Source organism: Chaetodon auriga, chromosome 15 (genome assembly GCF_051107435.1).
Source record: "Chaetodon auriga isolate fChaAug3 chromosome 15, fChaAug3.hap1, whole genome shotgun sequence".
NCBI classification, from domain to species: domain Eukaryota; kingdom Metazoa; phylum Chordata; class Actinopteri; order Chaetodontiformes; family Chaetodontidae; genus Chaetodon; species Chaetodon auriga.
Window position 1 is genome coordinate 513,290 of NC_135088.1, and position 19,211 is coordinate 532,500.

The window sequence follows — 19,211 nt, forward strand, 5'->3', positions numbered from 1 at the left end:
TTTTCTTATGTTACTGCTGTGGGAAGCTGTGATCCTGGAACTTATTCCCTGACAGCTCACCGGGATGTTATTGACTGCTGCCACCTTGTGTTCAACAGTGTAATAGACGTTACAATAATACAGCAATTATGAACCTCTGGCTTATTATGAAACTACTGGATAATGTCAATAATAACTAATTTTATTACTGGTTCAATTCCAAATGTAATGCAAAGTAAGAACTATGTGGCTTTTCAGCATCTCTTCCATCCAGCGTGTTGACACTTTTTCTGACTCTCCTTGACCCCACTGACGATTTCTTTTCTGCGTGGAGGTTGAACGTTCATGGCCACCAGCCACATGATCAGATGTCCCTCTTGGAAGCCGTGAAAGCTGGATGTCTGGAGGAATCTGAAGATTTCCAGCGATGGACCGAAAGTGTGAAGTGGATAAGAACTTGAGGCCATTGTTGTTAACAACACAAAATGTGATCCAGCAGTCCTTACTGCAGAAATGAAGGAAGTTATTAAGAAACTGACACTGAGTAGATGAACTTCACGAAATGCTCTCGGTGGAGCTTCCTCACTTAATGCTTTTAATCGTGAATATCGACAATGACACGAGCTCGTGTGTGTCAGTGCGTCTCAGCCTATCACCACATACCGTCACACCTCGCTCAGTTTCAGCCTGACATGCACGAACGCGTCTCAGGCCTCACCCACAATGACGACTGCTTTGTTATGGCGCATGCAGCCAATCCTGAGCGAGCAACAGAGCACCGTGCTTTGCATCAGGCACACTCATATTACGAGCTCGGTGGGCGCTAAGTGTACGTCTCTGAGAGAAAAGAGGAAAAGAACAGCATGCCTGAAGTGGTGAAAGCACCGAAGAAGGGCTCGAAGAAAGCCGCTTCGAAGGCGACGAAGGGCAACAGGAAGAGAAGACGCCCCAGGAAGGAGAGCTACGCCATCTACGTCTACAAGGTCCTCAAGCAGGTCCACCCCGACACCGGCATCTCCTCCAAGGCCATGGGCATCATGAACTCCTTCGTCAGCGACATCTTCGAGCGCATCGCCGGTGAGGCCTCTCGTCTGGCTCATTACAACAAGCGCTCCACCATCACCTCCAGGGAGATCCAGACCGCAGTCCGCCTGCTGCTGCCCGGAGAGCTGGCCAAGCACGCCGTGTCTGAGGGCACCAAGGCCGTCACCAAGTACACCAGCTCCAAGTAAACCTGCCTCAGCGCAAACAACACAAAGGTCCTTTTCAGGACCACCCACAACCACAAACGAGCCGTTTCCAAATAAATGAATGTTTCAGATACTTTCAGATCGGAAGTTCCAGATCTGACATTGTTAGCCATAACTCTCCTCCGTCTGTCTACGTCACTACACCTCAAACGTCGGGCTACGTTGACTACGTTAACTGGCAGCAGGTTTTAGAGGCTCGCGCAGGAGACTTAACTTGGCGATCAGACGCGCTGAAGCGATCGTTTCGACTGGTTTCACACTCACGAATTCATACCAACCCAAACGAACCGGATTCGGTCCGCGCGGAGTGAACAAAGCTGGTGTGAACGCGCCCCATGCTCTGCACCACAGTCTGAGTTCAGCTCTCTCCTCTTCCTCACTCTGCTGTAAGTGGATGTTTGTTTCTACGTACCGGACGGAGCGGAAGGGTCGGGGTGTCTGGAGACGCGTCACCATGGTAACTCCTGCCACCCCACCTCACCTCTCCTGTCCTTTGCAGTGATCTCTTATCTAACAACAATAATATCGATAATCAATAGATTAACTGATGATACTCCGTTTTAACATGTAACGTCCAGCTGTGTCAAATGATCGCGTGTATGTGTGTGTGTGTGTGTGTGTGTGTGTGTGTGTGTACACAGTGATGTTCGTACCGTGCCGACAAATCCCGGAAGTGTTTAGTGAAGCGCGTATCGACACTTGTGTCGTTGGCGGTGAGTGACGTCACTGATGACGTCGGAGCCTCGCTGGTTCAGGAATTGGTTCCTGTAGGCGCGATTTGTAAACATTTATTTATGATCGGCTCACACTCGGCGGGTTGTTGGTCTGTGTGACACTGAACATCCTGGTCTGATCTCTCATAATAAGAGAGCACGTGGATGAAGCCTGTCAGTAACAGTGTCACGCGCTGTGTGCTGGTACAGTGAGCGTGCTCTTCACCGTCTGTCCTTTGAATCCAGGCTGAAGTGTTTGTGTGGAATGTGGCCGGACCCAGCCCACACTAAGTTTCTGAATGAAATTATTGAGATCAATGAAGTCCTTACGTTGACCAATCAAATTCACTGCCCTCTCCATGGTCACAGCTCGTGCACTGCTCCTTACACTACAACACATTGAACACAGCTGTTCTCCAGTTATTAGGAGTTAGTTTACACACTGACACACTGTTTGTGTATATTGTATATACGTTTTGAATGTTGCTGACTTTTTATGCCTGTGAGTCTATTTTATTTTATTTTATTATCTTTCTTCTACATGGGGGTTGCAATGTAAATTTTGTTGACACGTCCATGCTCAACGACAATAAAAGCAATCTTGAATCTTGAAAATGATTTACCAATAAACATCTGTTTGTCAAACAAATCAGAATCAGAATCAGAAAAAGCTTTATTGCCAAGTACGCTTTTACACATACGAGGAATTTTTTCTGGTGAAATTGGTGTATGACACATCTACTAAAATAAGAGCATAAAATATAACAATTTAAATATATATACACAAGTCTGTTTTTTGTTGTTTGCTATTTTCCGGAAACACAGTCTGTTTTTTTCAGAAAGAAGTCCAAGTTGAGCGTTAATGTAACGCATAGAGTTGTATTTATATCAGTCAATGTGACAGAATGAGTCCGAGGTGGAATGTGAAGAGTGTCGGGGGGGTTCCAGGCCTTGTTGGTCAGGCTGACAGCAGACGGGAAAAAACTGTTCTTGTGGCGTGAGGTTTTGGTCCTGATGGACCGCAGCCTCCTGCCAGAGGGGAGTGACTCAAAGAGTTTGTGTCCGGGGTGAGAGGGATCAGCCACAATCTTTTCTGCACGCCTCAGGGTCCTGGAGGCGTACAGGTCCTGAAGAGATGGGAGATTGCAGCCAATCACCTTCTCTGCAGACCGAATGACACGCTGCAGTCTGCCCTTGTCCTTGGCAGTGGCAGCAGCGTACCAGACAGTGATGGAGGAGGTGAGGATGGACTCAATGATGGCTGTGTAGAAGTGCACCATCATTGTCTTTGGCAGGCTGAATTTCTTCAGCTGCCGTAGGAAGAACATCCTCTGCTGTGCTTTCCTGATGAGGGAGCTGATGTTCGGCTCCCACTTGAGGTCCTGGGAGATGATAGTTCCCAGGAAGCAGAAAGACTCCACAGTGTCAATAGTGGAGTCACAGAGGGTGATGGGGGCGGGTGAGGCTGGAGGTGCAGCTGTTTGTGTACAGGGAAGCACAAGTAATATTGCATCCATTGTATTGTCATGTTACATACCCACAACACACTAAACATAGTATGTTCAAAAGAACGAATCTTTTAAGTGAACGTACTGAACCGAATCACTTCCTCAAGTGATTCGTTTGTTTCTCAGTCAGCTCAGTTGAACTGTCAGCAGCGCCGGGCGGGCAGCCAGCGAGCCGCTGCATGCTGGGAGGGAGGGATGGAGGGACCGCGCGCTAGTGTTGTGTCGTTGTGTTCAAGTGTACCTCGGAGAAAACTAACTTTTTTTTAAACTCTGCTAAATTTGCCACCGCAACAACTCACATACAGTAGGACACAGCATGTAACAAGTAGTGTATAAAACCCGCAGTTTGAGAAAATGCGTGACTGTCTGATCATCTTGTTGCAACAATTTGCGAGGGAACGGTGCATATTCAGTGTGAATCCTTCACTGAATGTACTGTGGGGTATACGTTCACTGAGCGGATCACTCACTGAGCCCAATTTGCCGAGTAGACCAGTTAAATAGCATACCATAGGACAGGACACTTAAAACATCATGATTTATAAACGAGTTTTATATTTACAAATGTGTTTGTCAAAGCAACATGGTCACAACACTCTCGTCTCCCGGTCCTGGAAGCTGTGAACTGAACTGAAACCTGAACCGTTCAGCCGTATATCAGTTCAGGAGTCGAAGGCTCCTCCTGCCAAGCACTGAATGATTCAGTGATTCGGTGAACGAATCTTCTGAACGAATCTTCCTAGTGATTCTAGTAGTGATGTGTCTGTCGCGAACAAAACGGCTCTTTGAAGTGAACGACCGGAGCCGGCTCCTGCCTGGGAGCCGGAGTAGGAGCCGCTTTGGGTTTTTTTATTGTTTTTTTCTCTACTTTTTTTCCATTCAAGCTGCACGTGATTGGTCAACTACATGATGTGTGGTGGCTTCTGTGTGTACGCACTGAGCAGGAGGGTACAGACACAGCGCGCGCACACACACAGAGCTGGAAAGGTGAGAAAATGCAGTAAAATTTGACTATGTTTTGCACATTAATTTTACATAAAATTTTACATTATTTTGGTAATAAACAAATTTAAGCAAGAGAGCCACTTGGGAGCCAAAAGAGCTCCCAAGAGCCGAGCCATGAGAACCGGCTCTCTTAAAAGAACTGGAATTCCCATCACTAGATTCTAGAGATTCAGTACATCTAAAAGAACTGCCGTGCCCATCACTAAAACATTATTGATATGAATGAAACAAATTCCTGAAATGCAAGATGAACTTTCTTCTTCTGGGCAGCTCCTCTGCTGCACATGAAGCCTCCAACCTTTTGGCTGGAAGGCCTCCAGAAGCTTCATCTCTCAGCGAGGTGCAGTGAAACTTGATGTATATTTGTTCTGTAAAAAGTGGATTGTGTGCACGTGATGTCATCTTTGTGGCCACACAGGAAGGTGCTCTGCCCTTCAGAGGTGTGACAGCTGTGTACACAGTTGATAAAAAAAGAATATCTCTTCAGTCGTGTGGGCGGCTCTTAAAAGAGCCTTTGGTTTGTGTTAACGGGCTGAAACGTGTTTAACCTCCGAAGCCGTAGAGGGTGCGACCCTGCCTCTTCAGAGCATAGACCACGTCCATGGCGGTGACGGTCTTCCTCTTGGCGTGCTCGGTGTAGGTGACGGCATCACGGATGACGTTCTCCAGGAAGACCTTGAGCACACCGCGAGTCTCCTCGTAGATGAGCCCAGAGATCCGCTTGACTCCACCGCGCCGAGCCAGGCGGCGGATGGCGGGCTTGGTGATGCCCTGGATGTTGTCACGGAGGACTTTCCGGTGGCGCTTGGCGCCTCCTTTACCGAGTCCTTTCCCACCTTTTCCGCGTCCACTCATGTTTATAGATTGAGTTGAGCTGTAAGGTTAACCTGCTGTTGCTCGGTATTTATTGTGTGTTTGCGGACGTGTTGGAAGACAGGGGCGGTGCCAGAGTCAGCCCGCTGAGCACGTCGACGGGACTTTCAACAGCTGCTTTCAGAAGTGCTTCACACTGCTGCATAAGATACGACAGGCTGAGTCCAGTCTACAGAACAGCCTCTCCCAACGAATCAAGCGGGATAATATTCTGACCTGACAGTAAGAAGAGGACATGTTGGATTTTGAAATCCTCACCAAGTCACTCAAATCACCTGCTGTATGTTCACAATCACTGAGTCACTTTCAAAAACTACAAAGCTGCGCTTCCCCATTGGAAATAAAAGATTGTAGGAAGATAAAGTTACAACCCAATTTTTAACTAAACTAATTTTAGGCTTTTATAGTTTTTTTTTTTTTTAAAGTAGCTATTTATAAATCACACTTACAATGGCATCTAAGCCAATCTCATCTGCAATGACATAACCAAATTCAAGCAACAGCTTGGGCCTAGATGATAACAATAAATCAGACGAGATAAATACAAACACTATTCCAAGACCTCAGTAGACATATCCAAAATACACCGCTTTCTCTATACCTACCTACTATACCTAGAAACGAAGGCGAGGATGACCACGACTGCATCCTAGTCCAAAATCCAAGGAAGCGAAACAGAATCTCTACAAGTCCGAAAACAAATTCATCACCTGGAAAAACGAGGGAGCAGACCAACTCACCCTACCCTCCACCAATAATCAGACAACATCAGCAGAACAGTCTTCCATAACGAAAAAGACATTGCAAAAGAAATCATGAGATGTAAACCAGCAATTAAAATTCAAAAACTGGTTAATCTGCAAAGAGGAGGGCTGCTAGTCTTCCCACAAGACCCGAAGTCAATGAACCAGCTTCTGGCTCCATGGCCTAAAGATGCATTCGAAAGCACCGAACTGAACATTAAGCTGGCAAGCCGACGAAGTGGGACAGAATCACGGCAAATAAAGTCATCATCAAAGGACCATCTCTAAATATCACCACTGAAGACATCAAAAAGGAACGAAACCAACAAGGCATTCAAACTCAGAAAGTGCACCGAATTATAATCAGAAAGACAGAACAACCGACTGCTTTCATCAGAGGAGGGTTTTACATGGACTTATTCCACTACAGAGTAGAAAAAGCTCATTCTACAACAATTATAAAGCAGTGTTTCAGCTGCCAAGGCTTTAACCACACACAGTGTGTTAGATGTGGAGCAGGCCATTCACACAAATCATGTGACAAACCAAAACACGAAGCAGACTGTGCTAACTGCAGTGGAAATCACTCCAACCACCTACTTGTCAATGGTTCGACCTGCCCGGGCTCAGCTTTCCTCTCACCTCACCCTGCTCCCGGATCACTGATGTATAGCCCTGACCTCCAGAACGACCTCCAGATCCTATGCCAGGACAAAGTGCAATATGAAGCAATCTGGAAATGTCTCGAGAAATATCTACAATAAACAAAACTCTAAAACAACAACAACAGCAGCAATAACAACAATATGAACCAATTAAACCAAGTCAATACTTCATTACTTACATGTAAATGTAAGGGGAATTAGATCAAACAAAGAAGAACTACTCCACATTTTACAAGACAGAGATGTTCACACAGCCTCAGTAAATGAAACACTCCTCGCTTCTCCTTACCCGGCTACGACATCCTCAGAAGAGACAGACCCCAAAGAAAAAGCGGTGGAGTCATAAAAGTTCAATTACTTATAATGAACTAACCTCTCTGCCCTACTGCCAGCATACTTCTTGTGTCCATGTCCTGTCCACCAGGAGTAACTCCCTCCCTCCCTCCCTCCCTATTAACCTGATGATTTGATAATGAGCCACAGGAGATGTTGTACTACAGGACGAGGACTCTTCACTGCTTACTTGGATAAACCAAAGCCTTTACTTGTCTGTGTGTGGTGAAACCTGCGTTCTCTGAAGGACACTGAGGGTTTCTGTTGTCTGTTTAACGAATATGTGAAGAAGTTCTTGTTCTTTGTTGGACATGACAAACTGTAAACATTTCCCCTCAACTGGATGCAGTCTCATTACTGAACCACAGCCTGAGCTGCTGTGTGGTCAGCAGCCAGAAAGACATCAGGAGTCACTAGTTTCAGTGAAGGTTGAGATGAAGAGTAACCACTTCATCCTTCATGCTCTGTATAACATTACCACCTTTAACTTCAACTAAGACAAGGAGGAAAGCTCTCATTTTTGGCAGTTGGTGGTCCTGAAAAGGACCTTTGTGTTGTTTGCGCTGAGGCAGGTTTACTTGGAGCTGGTATACTTGGTGACAGCCTTGGTGCCCTCAGACACGGCGTGCTTGGCCAGCTCTCCGGGCAGCAGCAGGCGGACTGCGGTCTGGATCTCCCTGGAGGTGATGGTGGAGCGCTTGTTGTAATGAGCCAGACGAGAGGCCTCACCGGCGATGCGCTCGAAGATGTCGCTGACGAAGGAGTTCATGATGCCCATGGCCTTGGAGGAGATGCCGGTGTCGGGGTGAACCTGCTTGAGCACCTTGTAGACGTAGATGGCGTAGCTCTCCTTCCTGGGGCGTCTTCTCTTCCTGTTGCCCTTCGTCGCTTTCGAAGCGGCTTTCTTCGAGCCTTTCTTCGCTGCTTTCACCACTTCAGGCATGCTGTTCTCTTTTTCCTTTCTGTCAGAGATGTACAACTACCACCCACCGAGCTCTTAATATGAGTGTGCCTGATGCAAAGCGCGGTGCTCTGTTGCTCGCTCAGGATTGGCTGCATGCGCCATAACAACGCAGTTGTCATTGTGGGTGAGGCCTCACTCATTGAACGACACTCTCCTGAATCGTTTTCCTCTCAGGGACACACTTTCATGGCGACCGTTGTTCCCCGTTGTTTTAACAGATTTATTTTCCAGATAAACAAACCTACGTTAGGCTGGCAGTAATGAGAAGAGAGCGAGACACCAGCTGTAGCAGGCACGAGGCAGGAGCGACGGAGGGAGATAGGGGTGTGTTGTGTTCAAGTGTACCTCGAAAAAAAACTTTTTTTAAACTCTGCTAGATTTGGCACCGCAACAACTCACATACAGTAGGACACAACATGTGACAAGTAGTGTATAAAACCCGCAGTTTGAGAAAATGCGTGACTGTATGATCATCTCGTTGCGACAATTTGCGAGGGAACGGTGCATATTCAGTGTGAATGTACTGTGGGGTATACGTTCACAATCACTGAGCCCAATTTGCTGAGTAGGCCAGTTAAATAGCATACATCATGATTTATAAACGAGTTATATATTTACAAATGTCAAAGCAACCCAGTCGTGGAAGCTGTGAACTGAACCTGAAGCGATCAGCCGTATATCAATTCAAGAGTCGCAGGCTCCTCCTGCCAAGCACTGAATGATTTGGTGAACGGATCTTTCTAGTGATTCAGTACGTCTAAAAGAACTGGCGTGCCCGTCACAACCAGCACTCCTGGACACTTTCACAGCTGAGGTGTATAATATCAGGAACTTCTCAGATTACAGACAACAACATCGTTTTATCAGAACATTGAAACACTTGAGTTACTTCACAGGAAACGGCTCGTTTGTGGTTGTGGGCGGTCCTAAAAAGGACCTTTGTTTTCCTTCGAACACCAACAGGTTTACTTGGAGCTGGTGTACTTGGTGACGGCCTTGGTGCCCTCAGACACGGCGTGCTTGGCAAGCTCTCCGGGCAGCAGCAGGCGGACTGCGGTCTGGATCTCCCTGGAGGTGATGGTGGAGCGCTTGTTGTAATGAGCCAGACGAGAGGCCTCACCGGCGATGCGCTCGAAGATGTCGCTGACGAAGGAGTTCATGATGCCCATGGCTTTGGAGGAGATGCCGGTGTCGGGGTGGACCTGCTTGAGGACCTTGTAGACGTAGATGGCATAGCTCTCCTTTCTGGGGCGCCTCTTCTTCCTGCTGCCCTTCGTCACGGCCTTGGAAACCGCCTTCTTGGAGCCCTTCTTCGCTGCTTTAGGTGGATCAGGCATTTCAAGTTCAGAGATACGTCTCTCAACAGATGAGCCTTGGAACTCAGATGGAACATTTGTATGTGATTGATGCAAATGAGACTGTGCTCTTCCTCTTCGATGATTGGCCGAATTGTAAACATGACTGCGCATGCGCCACACAAGCACCCATTAAACAGCCTTTGATAGGTCGTGTAGAGTCGGCGATGTTCTGCATACATGACATTTATATACATAATCAGGGTTCTAAATTAACACCCGCCAAATTCGGGTTAAAATTCATATTGGCGGGTGTAAATAAAAACTTACTAGCCAATTTGGCCGGTAATGCATTAGGCAATCATGTCAGTCAGAGCCGCTCTACAGTTATTGGTCATTTGTCCCCTGACAGTCCGTCCTACATTTCCCATGAACACTGTCGTAATGCTACGTGATGACGTACAAGACGCCCATTGGCTGTGCGCAGGCACACTACAGTCTGTAGTGCAACCGGCGCGAGAAACCACGGAAACGCAAACACAAAGAAGAAGAAGAAGAATGAACGGCGGCGTATAAACTGTAAAAAAGGAGAGTGAGCTAGCTAAAAGTAAAAAGTAAAGTTAAACTAAATGCTGCGGTGGTTGGACAGACGTCTGTGGAGGCAGTAAAGGACCATGAGAGTGCCCGAAGTCATCAGGAGAGCCGAAGGAGTCTGCAGTACTGACTGCTGCACTGTTTGTGTTTTCTAGTTGTACATACATAATTCAGTTTATTACCAATGCAATTTTTGCAAGTGTTTAAGTCATGGCTGTTATATATATTTCTTATTAAAGAAGGAAAGCAGAAACACTTTAAGTTGAAAGGAAAAATACATTTTATTAGGAATGTAATGATACTAAATACTTACTGGAAAAATGTCTTCTATAAAATAATTAATCTGACAGCATTTTTTGTTTGTATAAATTAAATGTTTGCACTTTCTGTGTATATTTTGTTTCATGTGTTGTACTTTCTGTCCATTTTTCATGCCAACAATGTAAATAAAATGATCAAATGCATTCAGTGGCACTCATAATCTCTCTTATTTTCACGGGGAAAAAATTTAGCTAGTGGAAATTCTGATTGGCTGGTAACTTTAGAAGGTCACCAGCCACATTGGCTGGTGATCAAAAAAGTTAATTTACAACCCTGTACACATACAATATATACGGTCATCAAAAAGTGGATTTCCAACCATATTTAGGCCACAGAATGAGTGAAATCAGTCACAGTGTGTTCGTAGTGTGGGATCAGTACAGAAGCTGTCTGGTCTTTGGGCTTTGACCAAGAGCTGTTTTTAAGGAAAGTAACAGGTTCATCATCATTTCAGCTATCAAGAGAAACCATTAATCCACCAAAGCAGTTCATTCCAGATATTCTGGCACGAAGAGAGCAGATCGGCCTGTGAGCCAATAACTATGAAACGATAAAAACACGGAGGCCAACACGTGTTGTACCTAATTATGGACATTTGAATATTCTTAGTACTTCTGTTATTTCAGAGAATTCATAAAATTTTGCATTTCCTTTCAACTTTTAAAAAGTGTGTTAATGTTAAAGATTAAGAGAATAAGAAAAAATCTCTCATGTCCCAGTTTGTTTGGTGGAAATACTGAAGCTGAAGTGTTAATGAGACTGTAAGGTTACCCAGCACTTTCCCAACAGTACAGTTAAGGACCTCCAGTACAACAGACATGTGTCCGTTTTCTACTGATTCCATATGGATGAACGGATTTATTTTTTAAGCATGTTACTGGGAACAGGAAAAGGGGGCTGGAAGGAAAAACAGACATTAGCAATCAGACGCCTGTGGTGTGAACAAAGGGGGCCTTGTTGGCCGATTACATCCACAGAATTACCAAGTCGAATGAACTCTTCAGCTGTTTTGTCTTGAAGGTTCCTCGTTCAGCCTTTGTCAGATCAGAGATCTAACATGTGTCAAAGGTTTTTCCTCATCTGAGGCACCTGCTGGCCATGACGTCAGGTGTCCAGTTTGAAGATAATAGTGATTGTGATAATCAGTTGCTTGCATGAAATCGACTCCCATCACTGGGTGAGAAGCTGGGAGTGATGGGAGTCGATGCGCCCACAGTCTCCTGGATTACTGACTACCTGACAGACTGTGGACAGTAAGACAGGAGCACCACAGAGGACTGTTCTGTCCCCATTTGTCTTCACCTTGTACTGTGCACTTCAGAGGAGGTGGTGGAGAGGAGGACACTGGACAGACCCTGGACATCCTCTTCACCACCCCGTGGACAGACCCCTCCAGCTCCGCTGCCACAGGAAGTCATTCCTGCCAGGAGCGTCACACTGAACAGCAGCAGCTTCCCGTTCATCCAACAGTATCTGCATTACTACACAATTTACATTTACAACTTACGTTTTCTGTATTTATTTTGTCATTTTAGTTCATTTTTTTAATTCTTCTATGGTTATTTCTTGTTCATTGCTACTGAACAAAACAAAACATTTTCCCAGGTGAGAAACATTAAAGGAGCAGTCTAACGTCTGAAAGACACGTCTACACACCCAACGCTGGAAAGGTGAGAGAAGGGTGACTACGTGAAATGCAGTAAAATTGGTTGCACATTTCACAGTATATAAGTATATTATAATAGCAACAAAAATTCTGAAGAGCCTCTTCGGAGCCGTGAGAAGCGGCACATCACTGCACAGCAGCAGAAAGAACTCTTGAAGTGTTGAAGTGTGTGGCTCTTAAAAGAGCCGTTAGCTTCGAGCGTCAGCGGGTGTAGACGGAGTTTAACCTCCGAAGCCGTAGAGGGTGCGACCCTGCCTCTTCAGGGCATAGACCACGTCCATGGCGGTGACGGTCTTCCTCTTGGCGTGCTCGGTGTAGGTGACGGCATCACGGATGACGTTCTCCAGGAAAACCTTGAGCACACCGCGAGTCTCCTCGTAGATGAGCCCAGAAATCCGCTTGACTCCACCGCGCCGAGCCAGGCGGCGGATGGCGGGCTTAGTGATGCCCTGGATGTTGTCACGGAGGACTTTCCGGTGGCGCTTGGCGCCTCCTTTACCGAGTCCTTTACCACCTTTTCCACGTCCACTCATGTTTCTAGAATGAGTTGAGCTGTAACGTGAACCTGCTGTTGCTCGGTATTTATTGTGTGTTTGCGGACGTGTTGGAAGACAGGGGCGGTGCGCTGAACATGTCGACGGGACTTTCCGGCATCCTCACCTCCTCCATCACTGTCTGGTACGCTGCTGCCACCGCCAAGGACAAGGGCAGACTGCAGCGTGTCATTCGGTCTGCAGAGAAGGTGATTGGCTGCAATCTCCCATCTCTTCAGGACCTGTACGCCTCCAGGACCCTGAGGCGTGCAGAAAAGATTGTGGCTGATCCCTCTCACCCCGGACACAAACTCTTTGAGCCACTCCCCTCTGGCAGGAGGCTGCGGTCCATCAGGACCAAAACCTCACGCCACAAGAACAGTTTTTTCCCGTCTGCTGTCAGCCTGACCAACAAGGCCCGGAACCCCCCCCCCGACACTCTTCATATAAATATAACTCTATGCGTTACATTAACGCTCAACTTGGACTTCTTTCTGGAAAACAGACTGTGTTTCCGGTAAATAGCAACAACATAAACAGCCTTGTGTATATATATTTAAATTGTTATATTTTATGCTCTTATCTTAGTAGATGTGTCATGCACCAATTTCACCAGAAAAAATTCCTCGTATGTGTAAAAGCGTACTTGGCAATAAAGCTTTTTCTGATTCTGATTCTGAATAAAAAAGACCGATTGGCTCAACCATGATTAACCATCCTGCTGTCGTATGGAATTACCCAGAAAACCTTGTCCTGCTTCATTTCAGAGAGTGTGATCATTTGTACACAAACTGTTTCCTGACAAAGTTTTTCCAGAGTGTTCCTGAGCTCACGCAGTAACATCCTTCATCCTTCATGTGTTCACAAAGTGGTGAACTCGCTCCATCCTCTATGATCGACTGAGTCTTTCCAGCATGCCTCTTTCAAACCCAATCATGATACTATCATCTGTTCCCAATCAACCTGTTCACCTGTGGAATGTTTCAAACAGGTGTTTTTGGAGAGTTCCACATCTTTCCCAGTCTTCTGTTGCATCTGCCCAGAAATCAGGCTGGTTTCATTTTTTTCAGACTGGAGGAATCTGACCCCAAACTAAACCAACTGAGTCTGGGAAGAATCTGGCTTTGTGTGGACCAAGGTGTCTCCCAAATACCAAACAATGGCCCTTTTGTTCCCCTCCACAGGTATTTTCATGTAAATTGGCCAGTGTCCTGCCACCACCTGTGACCTGTGAAGCACTTTCCCACACGTGTGTGACACGCCTCTGCACAGATGGGCCTCGCTGACAGGGCAAGGCACAACAATGCAAGACTGAGGTTGGGACACAAAAAGTTAAACAAAACAATGCGCTTACGGACGGTGTGGTGGAAGCACTGAATCTTAAAAATGTGAGTAAAATTGAGGAAGGAAAAGATAAAGTCTTGTTTCAGTTCGTAAGAGAAAGGTCATGTTTTTCTCTCTCTGTACAAACAGAAATAGGAAACTCTGATCCACACTCCAGTACAGTAGGTGGCGCTAGTGAGCCTTGAATGCTAGATATTGCCATTACATAAAACGAAGAAGAAGAAGCCAGTAAGGACAACGTAGAAGAAGACGATGCAAATATGCTAAAGAAGTCGTGGCTAATACTTGCGGTATAGTTCTGCAGAGCAGTGATTAAGTCCTTCCGCGCCATGTTGCTACAGTGAGTCACTTTTACTGTAAATGATCATCAGTCTTTCCCCGAAAGCTTGTTTTTCCCCATATTTTCTACGGAGGGAGTTAATGCCAATGGGTGTGGTCTGCTAAGTAATGATAGCGACGTTAGCTTGTGTTGCTGCCAAATACAGAAAGGGCTTCAGGTATAAATGATTCACATATATCTGTGTCCAGAAATTAATGCCGTAATTCCTTAATCGACTTCCGTTAAGGTTAAGTTCAGATGGGATGTCTGCCCACAGACAGCGTCACTGGCGTTTGCGCGTAGCTCTGAGCCAACAGTTCCGTCTAAATACCAAACTCCATTTAGAAATCGGTCAATTTTAAATTTACAAGCATACTCTAAAGCTACAATGTTGATCAAAAGCCTTCCTATAGTCAACAAGAGCTTCTCTTGAATTCGGCTCACTCTATGCACAGACGAAACGAAGCTTGTTTAAACAGATTTTCAACTGAAGTAACTGGTTTGCTTGTCATTTATCCCCACAGTGTGTTGTTGTGTTGTTTGGATCCACATCATATTGCGATCCCTCAGAAGCTGCAGTTAAACCTTTAATAAGCCGCTTTGTCCTGTAGAAATCACCTGAATTCCACCAGAGGCCATTGCAGTGTCGAGGATAAGTCACATACTTTGTCCATTCTAAATTAGCCACATTCATAGAGAAATACAGTACACTGGGATTTCCATGTTTGTCCCTGTAGAAAATATAAGTTGTTGGCTGGTGCAGATACGTTGTGCAGCTCTAACTGCACTTTTCCTCTCTGCAGTCTGATATGGATGAAGTGAACTTCGTCGTTGTTGCTGTTGGGAGATGTGTGGACGCCTGCTGCCTGCTGCTCGACCTGGCCATCAGGACGTTCAGCTGGCTGCTTCGCTTCCTGACTGGCGTGGGCACTTCCCTCCACAACACGCTGGTTGTCCTGAGTGGATCCACTTTAGTTGAGTACTGGAACTTTGCTCTTTTCTCCTTTCTCACCGTCAGCGAGGCCGTCTCCAGTGCTACCTATGGAGCTCTGCACGTTGTTGAGGGCTGGCTGCAGATGCTGGGAGGAGTGTTTGAGAGTTTCAAGATGGTGGGACACCTCTCCTGTCATGTGGCCTGGCGCATCAAAGATGTGCTGCACCGCGGCCTTATTTCAGGGAGCTGCATCCTTCGTCAGACATGCGAAGGCCTGTGCATCGCGCTCAGCCTCATTCTCTACTTTGTCAACACGGTGATTAACATCGTCCTCATCAGCACGCAGAACTGCGTGTCTGTGTTGGCAGGCGTCTGGGAGATGGTGGCGGACCCTGTGCACAAAGTGATGGAGCTGGCTCTGACTCTGCTGACCTTCCTGTACAGCTGTCTGGTCGGTGCGTCTGTGCTGCTGTGGACGCCCTGCCAGCTGCTGCTGGACTTCCTGGGAGCACTGGGTCGTGTCTTCTTCACTGTTTTCATGGTGGACTCACATGGCCTGCTCATCACAGCGGCCATTGTCTCACTGGCTTTGCTGTTACTGAACCACAGGCTTCCCGTCCTCGCCGGACGCCTGATCCTTCATTTGGTCAGTGTTCTGCCAGGAGCTCGTGGCACACAGACTATATTGGAGCAAGCTCTCGCCAATCAGGAGGCCCACACCAGGACAGCACAGGAAGTGAGTACGAGGCTCCCGCACACAGAAGCCTTAAACGTCGAGACTGACCTGCTGTCAGCGAATGAGCCGACTCAGCCAGACTCTCTGCAGCTCCAGGCTCAGCAGGACGCCGAGTCTGCCGGCAGCAGCAGGACTAACGCGACCCGGCCAAACTCGACTCCGGCGGACGGCGGCGGCCCGCCGACTGACGTGGAGCTGCTCAGCCTGCTGAAGGAGCAGGAGGAGAGGAAGAAATGCGTCATCTGTCAAGACCTGAGCAAGACGGTGCTGCTGCTGCCCTGCCGTCACCTCTGCCTCTGCCGCCACTGCGCCGACATCCTGACCCAACACCGACACGCCCAGCAGCGCTGCTGTCCGCTCTGCCGGCAGCCCATCACACAGACCATGGACGTCTTCCTCTGACGGGCGACGGACCGATGACATCGACTGCCAGCTGCAGCATACGACAGGAGCAGCCTGTTGGCACAATTAACGCTTTTCTGTAAATGTTTTATTCCGCGTAGGTCCGAGTGCTGAACTGTGTCTTTAGGATCAAGTGTTGCAACGTGCCAACTGCTGGTATGTTCAGTTATTCTTCGTTCCAGTATTTTCTAATTAAAACCAGGACACTTTTCTAACTTTATTGAACAGTATTTGTGCACCCTGGTCTTTGAACTTGAACGTCTAAATACATTTATCTTATTTATGTGAGCCGTCAACTGAAATGCCAAAACAACAGAGAAGCTCTTAAAACTCTTGATATGTGAGACGTGTGAAGGTCATTTCACAGGTGAGCGGCAGCTGACTATGAGCACTGGATTAATACGTCTGAGGATTTGGGCCTAAGACTTACTTATTGCCACAGTTGTGTTTCTTCTTATGTAAGTTTACATATCAATATTTTGAACATTTATTTAAAATATAAAGTTGCCAAATATGTTACAGACTGAATATTTGCTTTATTTGTTTCTCTTGGTGCAAAATCCTCACAAAAAGCTTTAGTTAAAAGCTTTATTCCTTTATTTTGTTCTCATTCATACAAATCCACAAATGAGCTTCAGGTGAGTTTTCCAATCCACAGCTTCTTCACGCTGGTCACAGAGCAGACGTACAGAGACTGCCACAATCCTTCATGTGATGAATGTAAACATTTTCAAAGTTACTCAACTGGAAACTGTGTCTGAATGTTCACTGAGAAACTTAATAAACGTGCTGCCATGCTTTGAATACTTCACTTCAAGCTGAGAGATTTCTTCCTTGCAGCTGTTGTTTAAGTATCTGTCAGGTTGATTTTTTAGACTGAGCTCATGAATTCGAGTTCACGCAGAACAATTTTTTGCTTGGTTTATGTAGAACAATCACTGATGACAGCCGTACGTTTATACTATCTGAACCCTTCCAGACACTTACGGATCAAGTGGCAATATAATAATGAACATTCACAGATATTGTTGTGATTATATTTATTCTTTAATTCAAATGACAAGAGAATCAGAAAAATTGGGCACTTTGAAATTATGTAAAGAACAACGAGAAACTCACTTTGCAGAGCTACGGTGATTCAAAGAATAAGATCGGTTAAGTGCAAGAATTGTTGAAGAAGAAGAAGAAAAGAGCAGCTGGATCCATCTCACATGGTGAAAAGCAGATGACCACTGAAGGTGGTGTGATGATTGTGATTGTCAAACAACTTCGCATTCGGCCACAGACGCAAAAACACAACATCTCCGACCTCTAGAAGCAGCGTAGCGCCATTAGAAGAAGTCCCATAATGGGACGTGTGATGCACATACGCAAGAAAAATGTGCTCGGAGTTCTTGTACAGCACGGCGCCTGCGGGCTGCCTATGGCCTCCAGGTGTTCCTATGTACCACTCGAAGTGGTAGACTCCTCTCACTGGTGGAGTGAAGACACCTGTTGCAAATGGAAAATCAACCTTCATCTGTCTGTCAGTCAGTGACATCATCATAGGTGCACACAGAGCTCACGTACCTGTGTGTGGGTTATAGGCCTTTCCAACGTTCGTGATGACACGCTGGAACCTCAGAGTCGTGAGTGCGTGGAAGGGTCCCGTGAATCCATGGCCGCGAGCCAACAGAGAGGCGGAGAAAGCCACCTGTCTGACTGTGGATGCACCAATGTGGCCGTTACTCTTTGTGTTTGTCATCTATTTGTCTCGAATGGAAGCAATGTTTGACAGTTCAAAACATTTCACTGCAGCGGTTGCAAACATTTTAGTTGATCAGTTTTCTCAAGATTTCAGGATAATTATGTTGGTTTACAGTTTTCTGAAGAAAGCAAAAACACATTATCTACTCACTCATCTAATCTTACGTGAAGCTAAACGTGGTGTCAGTTCATATTAGGGCAGCAGGAAACGATCAGAGTCATGAGGATTACCTTGCAGCTGTTGCTTCAGCTTGTCAACCTGAGTCTTCTGCCCCTCCAGCTCTTTAAGCTTTGCTGATTGTTCTGAAATGAGGATAAATAACTTTGTGAGTCTGGTTTCACTGCGCCATCAAAAGCGTCCGACCTCAACGGTGGTTCAGAGGGAAGGATTTCTTGTGCCAACACTTCCCTCATCATCACCTGACGTTACTGTACCTTGATTCTCTTTTTGCAAGACCTTCATCTCCACCTTCTGCTGAGCCAGCGAGGCGGTCAGCTGTCTCAGCACAGCCTGGACGTCTCGTGCACAAGGCTGTTCATGTGCAGGCGGCAGTGCAACAGTTTTGTTGTCTGCCTGCGTCTTATGCTGATCTGTGGCGACAGACCCGACCATCAGGAACCCCAAGAAAACCACAGTGATCTTCATTCTCACACTGGTAATTCACCCATGTGAACGGCGTCACCTGTGAAGCTGTGAGACATTTATGTAGCAGCAAAAAGAGGCGTGATGAGGGAGGATGTCACAAACGGCTGGTTTCCTGGTTCATCTTCAGCTCATTTGGTCTATGAGTTGTTCCTCATTCCCAAAAATCAAAACTTTTGATATGACAGAGTGCCAGCATCAGTGTGATGGATGATGGCACGCTGAAGCTGTCACGATGAGGAAATGACAGCCTTATTCTCACAGTCATGTTGGGGTGAAGGCTGAAGGGTTAGGCAACCAGCGGTTATGGGAAAGTCTCAGAAAGCTCCAGAAATAAATGTACGTCTGTATAACGTCCCCAAAAATAATGAACACACCACTGTTTAAGGCTGGATTTGAATTATTTGATATTTCTGGAGAAGTTCTTTTAAGTTTTGCTTTGACTCTTAATTAAAACATTACGTCAGTAACTGTCTGATAATTTCCATCTCATGTCACTTCATTCATTTAAGAAGGCAAAACATTAATGTCCTCTTCATTAAATAATACAGCAAATAAATCAGTAAGCAAAAAATTAGCAACTGGCATCTTTCACGACAACCTGCTCCGTGCAGCTCTGGACAAACAGTCCATCAGTCTGTGTCT

At 46.2% G+C, this 19,211-nt stretch overlaps 7 protein-coding genes across 8 annotated transcripts; 2 read left to right on the plus strand and 5 right to left on the minus strand.

Annotated features, from left to right (window-relative positions):
- The first annotated feature begins 837 nt into the window (after window positions 1-837).
- LOC143332797 (histone H2B 1/2-like) lies at window positions 838-1,266 on the plus strand. Its single transcript, XM_076750591.1, has one exon. It carries the CDS (start codon window positions 843-845, stop codon window positions 1,209-1,211), a length of 369 nt encoding a protein of 122 aa, XP_076606706.1. The 5' UTR covers window positions 838-842; the 3' UTR covers window positions 1,212-1,266.
- Window positions 1,267-4,978: 3,712 nt separating this feature from the next.
- On the minus strand, window positions 4,979-5,310 carry LOC143333117 (histone H4). The gene has a single exon (XM_076751057.1). It carries the CDS (start codon window positions 5,308-5,310, stop codon window positions 4,999-5,001), a length of 312 nt encoding a protein of 103 aa, XP_076607172.1. The 3' UTR covers window positions 4,979-4,998.
- A 2,322-nt stretch (window positions 5,311-7,632) lies between these two features.
- LOC143332812 (histone H2B 3-like) lies at window positions 7,633-8,017 on the minus strand. Its single transcript, XM_076750614.1, has one exon. The coding sequence runs from the start codon at window positions 8,010-8,012 to the stop codon at window positions 7,644-7,646; it is 369 nt and encodes a 122-aa protein (XP_076606729.1). The 5' UTR covers window positions 8,013-8,017; the 3' UTR covers window positions 7,633-7,643.
- A 924-nt stretch (window positions 8,018-8,941) lies between these two features.
- LOC143332784 (histone H2B 1/2-like) lies at window positions 8,942-9,376 on the minus strand. Its single transcript, XM_076750577.1, has one exon. The coding sequence runs from the start codon at window positions 9,368-9,370 to the stop codon at window positions 8,999-9,001; it is 372 nt and encodes a 123-aa protein (XP_076606692.1). The 5' UTR covers window positions 9,371-9,376; the 3' UTR covers window positions 8,942-8,998.
- A 2,736-nt stretch (window positions 9,377-12,112) lies between these two features.
- LOC143333110 (histone H4) lies at window positions 12,113-12,864 on the minus strand. The gene has a single exon (XM_076751049.1). It carries the CDS (start codon window positions 12,440-12,442, stop codon window positions 12,131-12,133), a length of 312 nt encoding a protein of 103 aa, XP_076607164.1. The 5' UTR covers window positions 12,443-12,864; the 3' UTR covers window positions 12,113-12,130.
- A 1,140-nt stretch (window positions 12,865-14,004) lies between these two features.
- Window positions 14,005-16,988, plus strand: LOC143333313 (E3 ubiquitin-protein ligase RNF26-like). Of its 2 annotated transcripts, none has more exons than XM_076751374.1 (2): window positions 14,005-14,126; window positions 14,630-16,988. In XM_076751374.1, the coding sequence occupies exon 2, from the start codon at window positions 14,915-14,917 to the stop codon at window positions 16,175-16,177; it is 1,263 nt and encodes a 420-aa protein (XP_076607489.1). In that variant the 5' UTR covers window positions 14,005-14,126; window positions 14,630-14,914; the 3' UTR covers window positions 16,178-16,988. The 2 variants fall into 2 exon arrangements, with proteins under 2 accessions (XP_076607489.1, XP_076607490.1); XM_076751375.1 differs by having other exon boundaries at window positions 14,006-14,126; window positions 14,909-16,988.
- A 236-nt stretch (window positions 16,989-17,224) lies between these two features.
- Window positions 17,225-18,586, minus strand: LOC143333315 (complement C1q-like protein 2). The gene is made up of 4 exons (XM_076751376.1): window positions 18,359-18,586; window positions 18,155-18,226; window positions 17,747-17,878; window positions 17,225-17,668 (listed from the first exon to the last, which is right to left on the minus strand). Exons 1-4 carry the CDS (start codon window positions 18,567-18,569, stop codon window positions 17,385-17,387), a joined length of 699 nt encoding a protein of 232 aa, XP_076607491.1. The 5' UTR covers window positions 18,570-18,586; the 3' UTR covers window positions 17,225-17,384.
- Window positions 18,587-19,211: the final 625 nt, after the last annotated feature.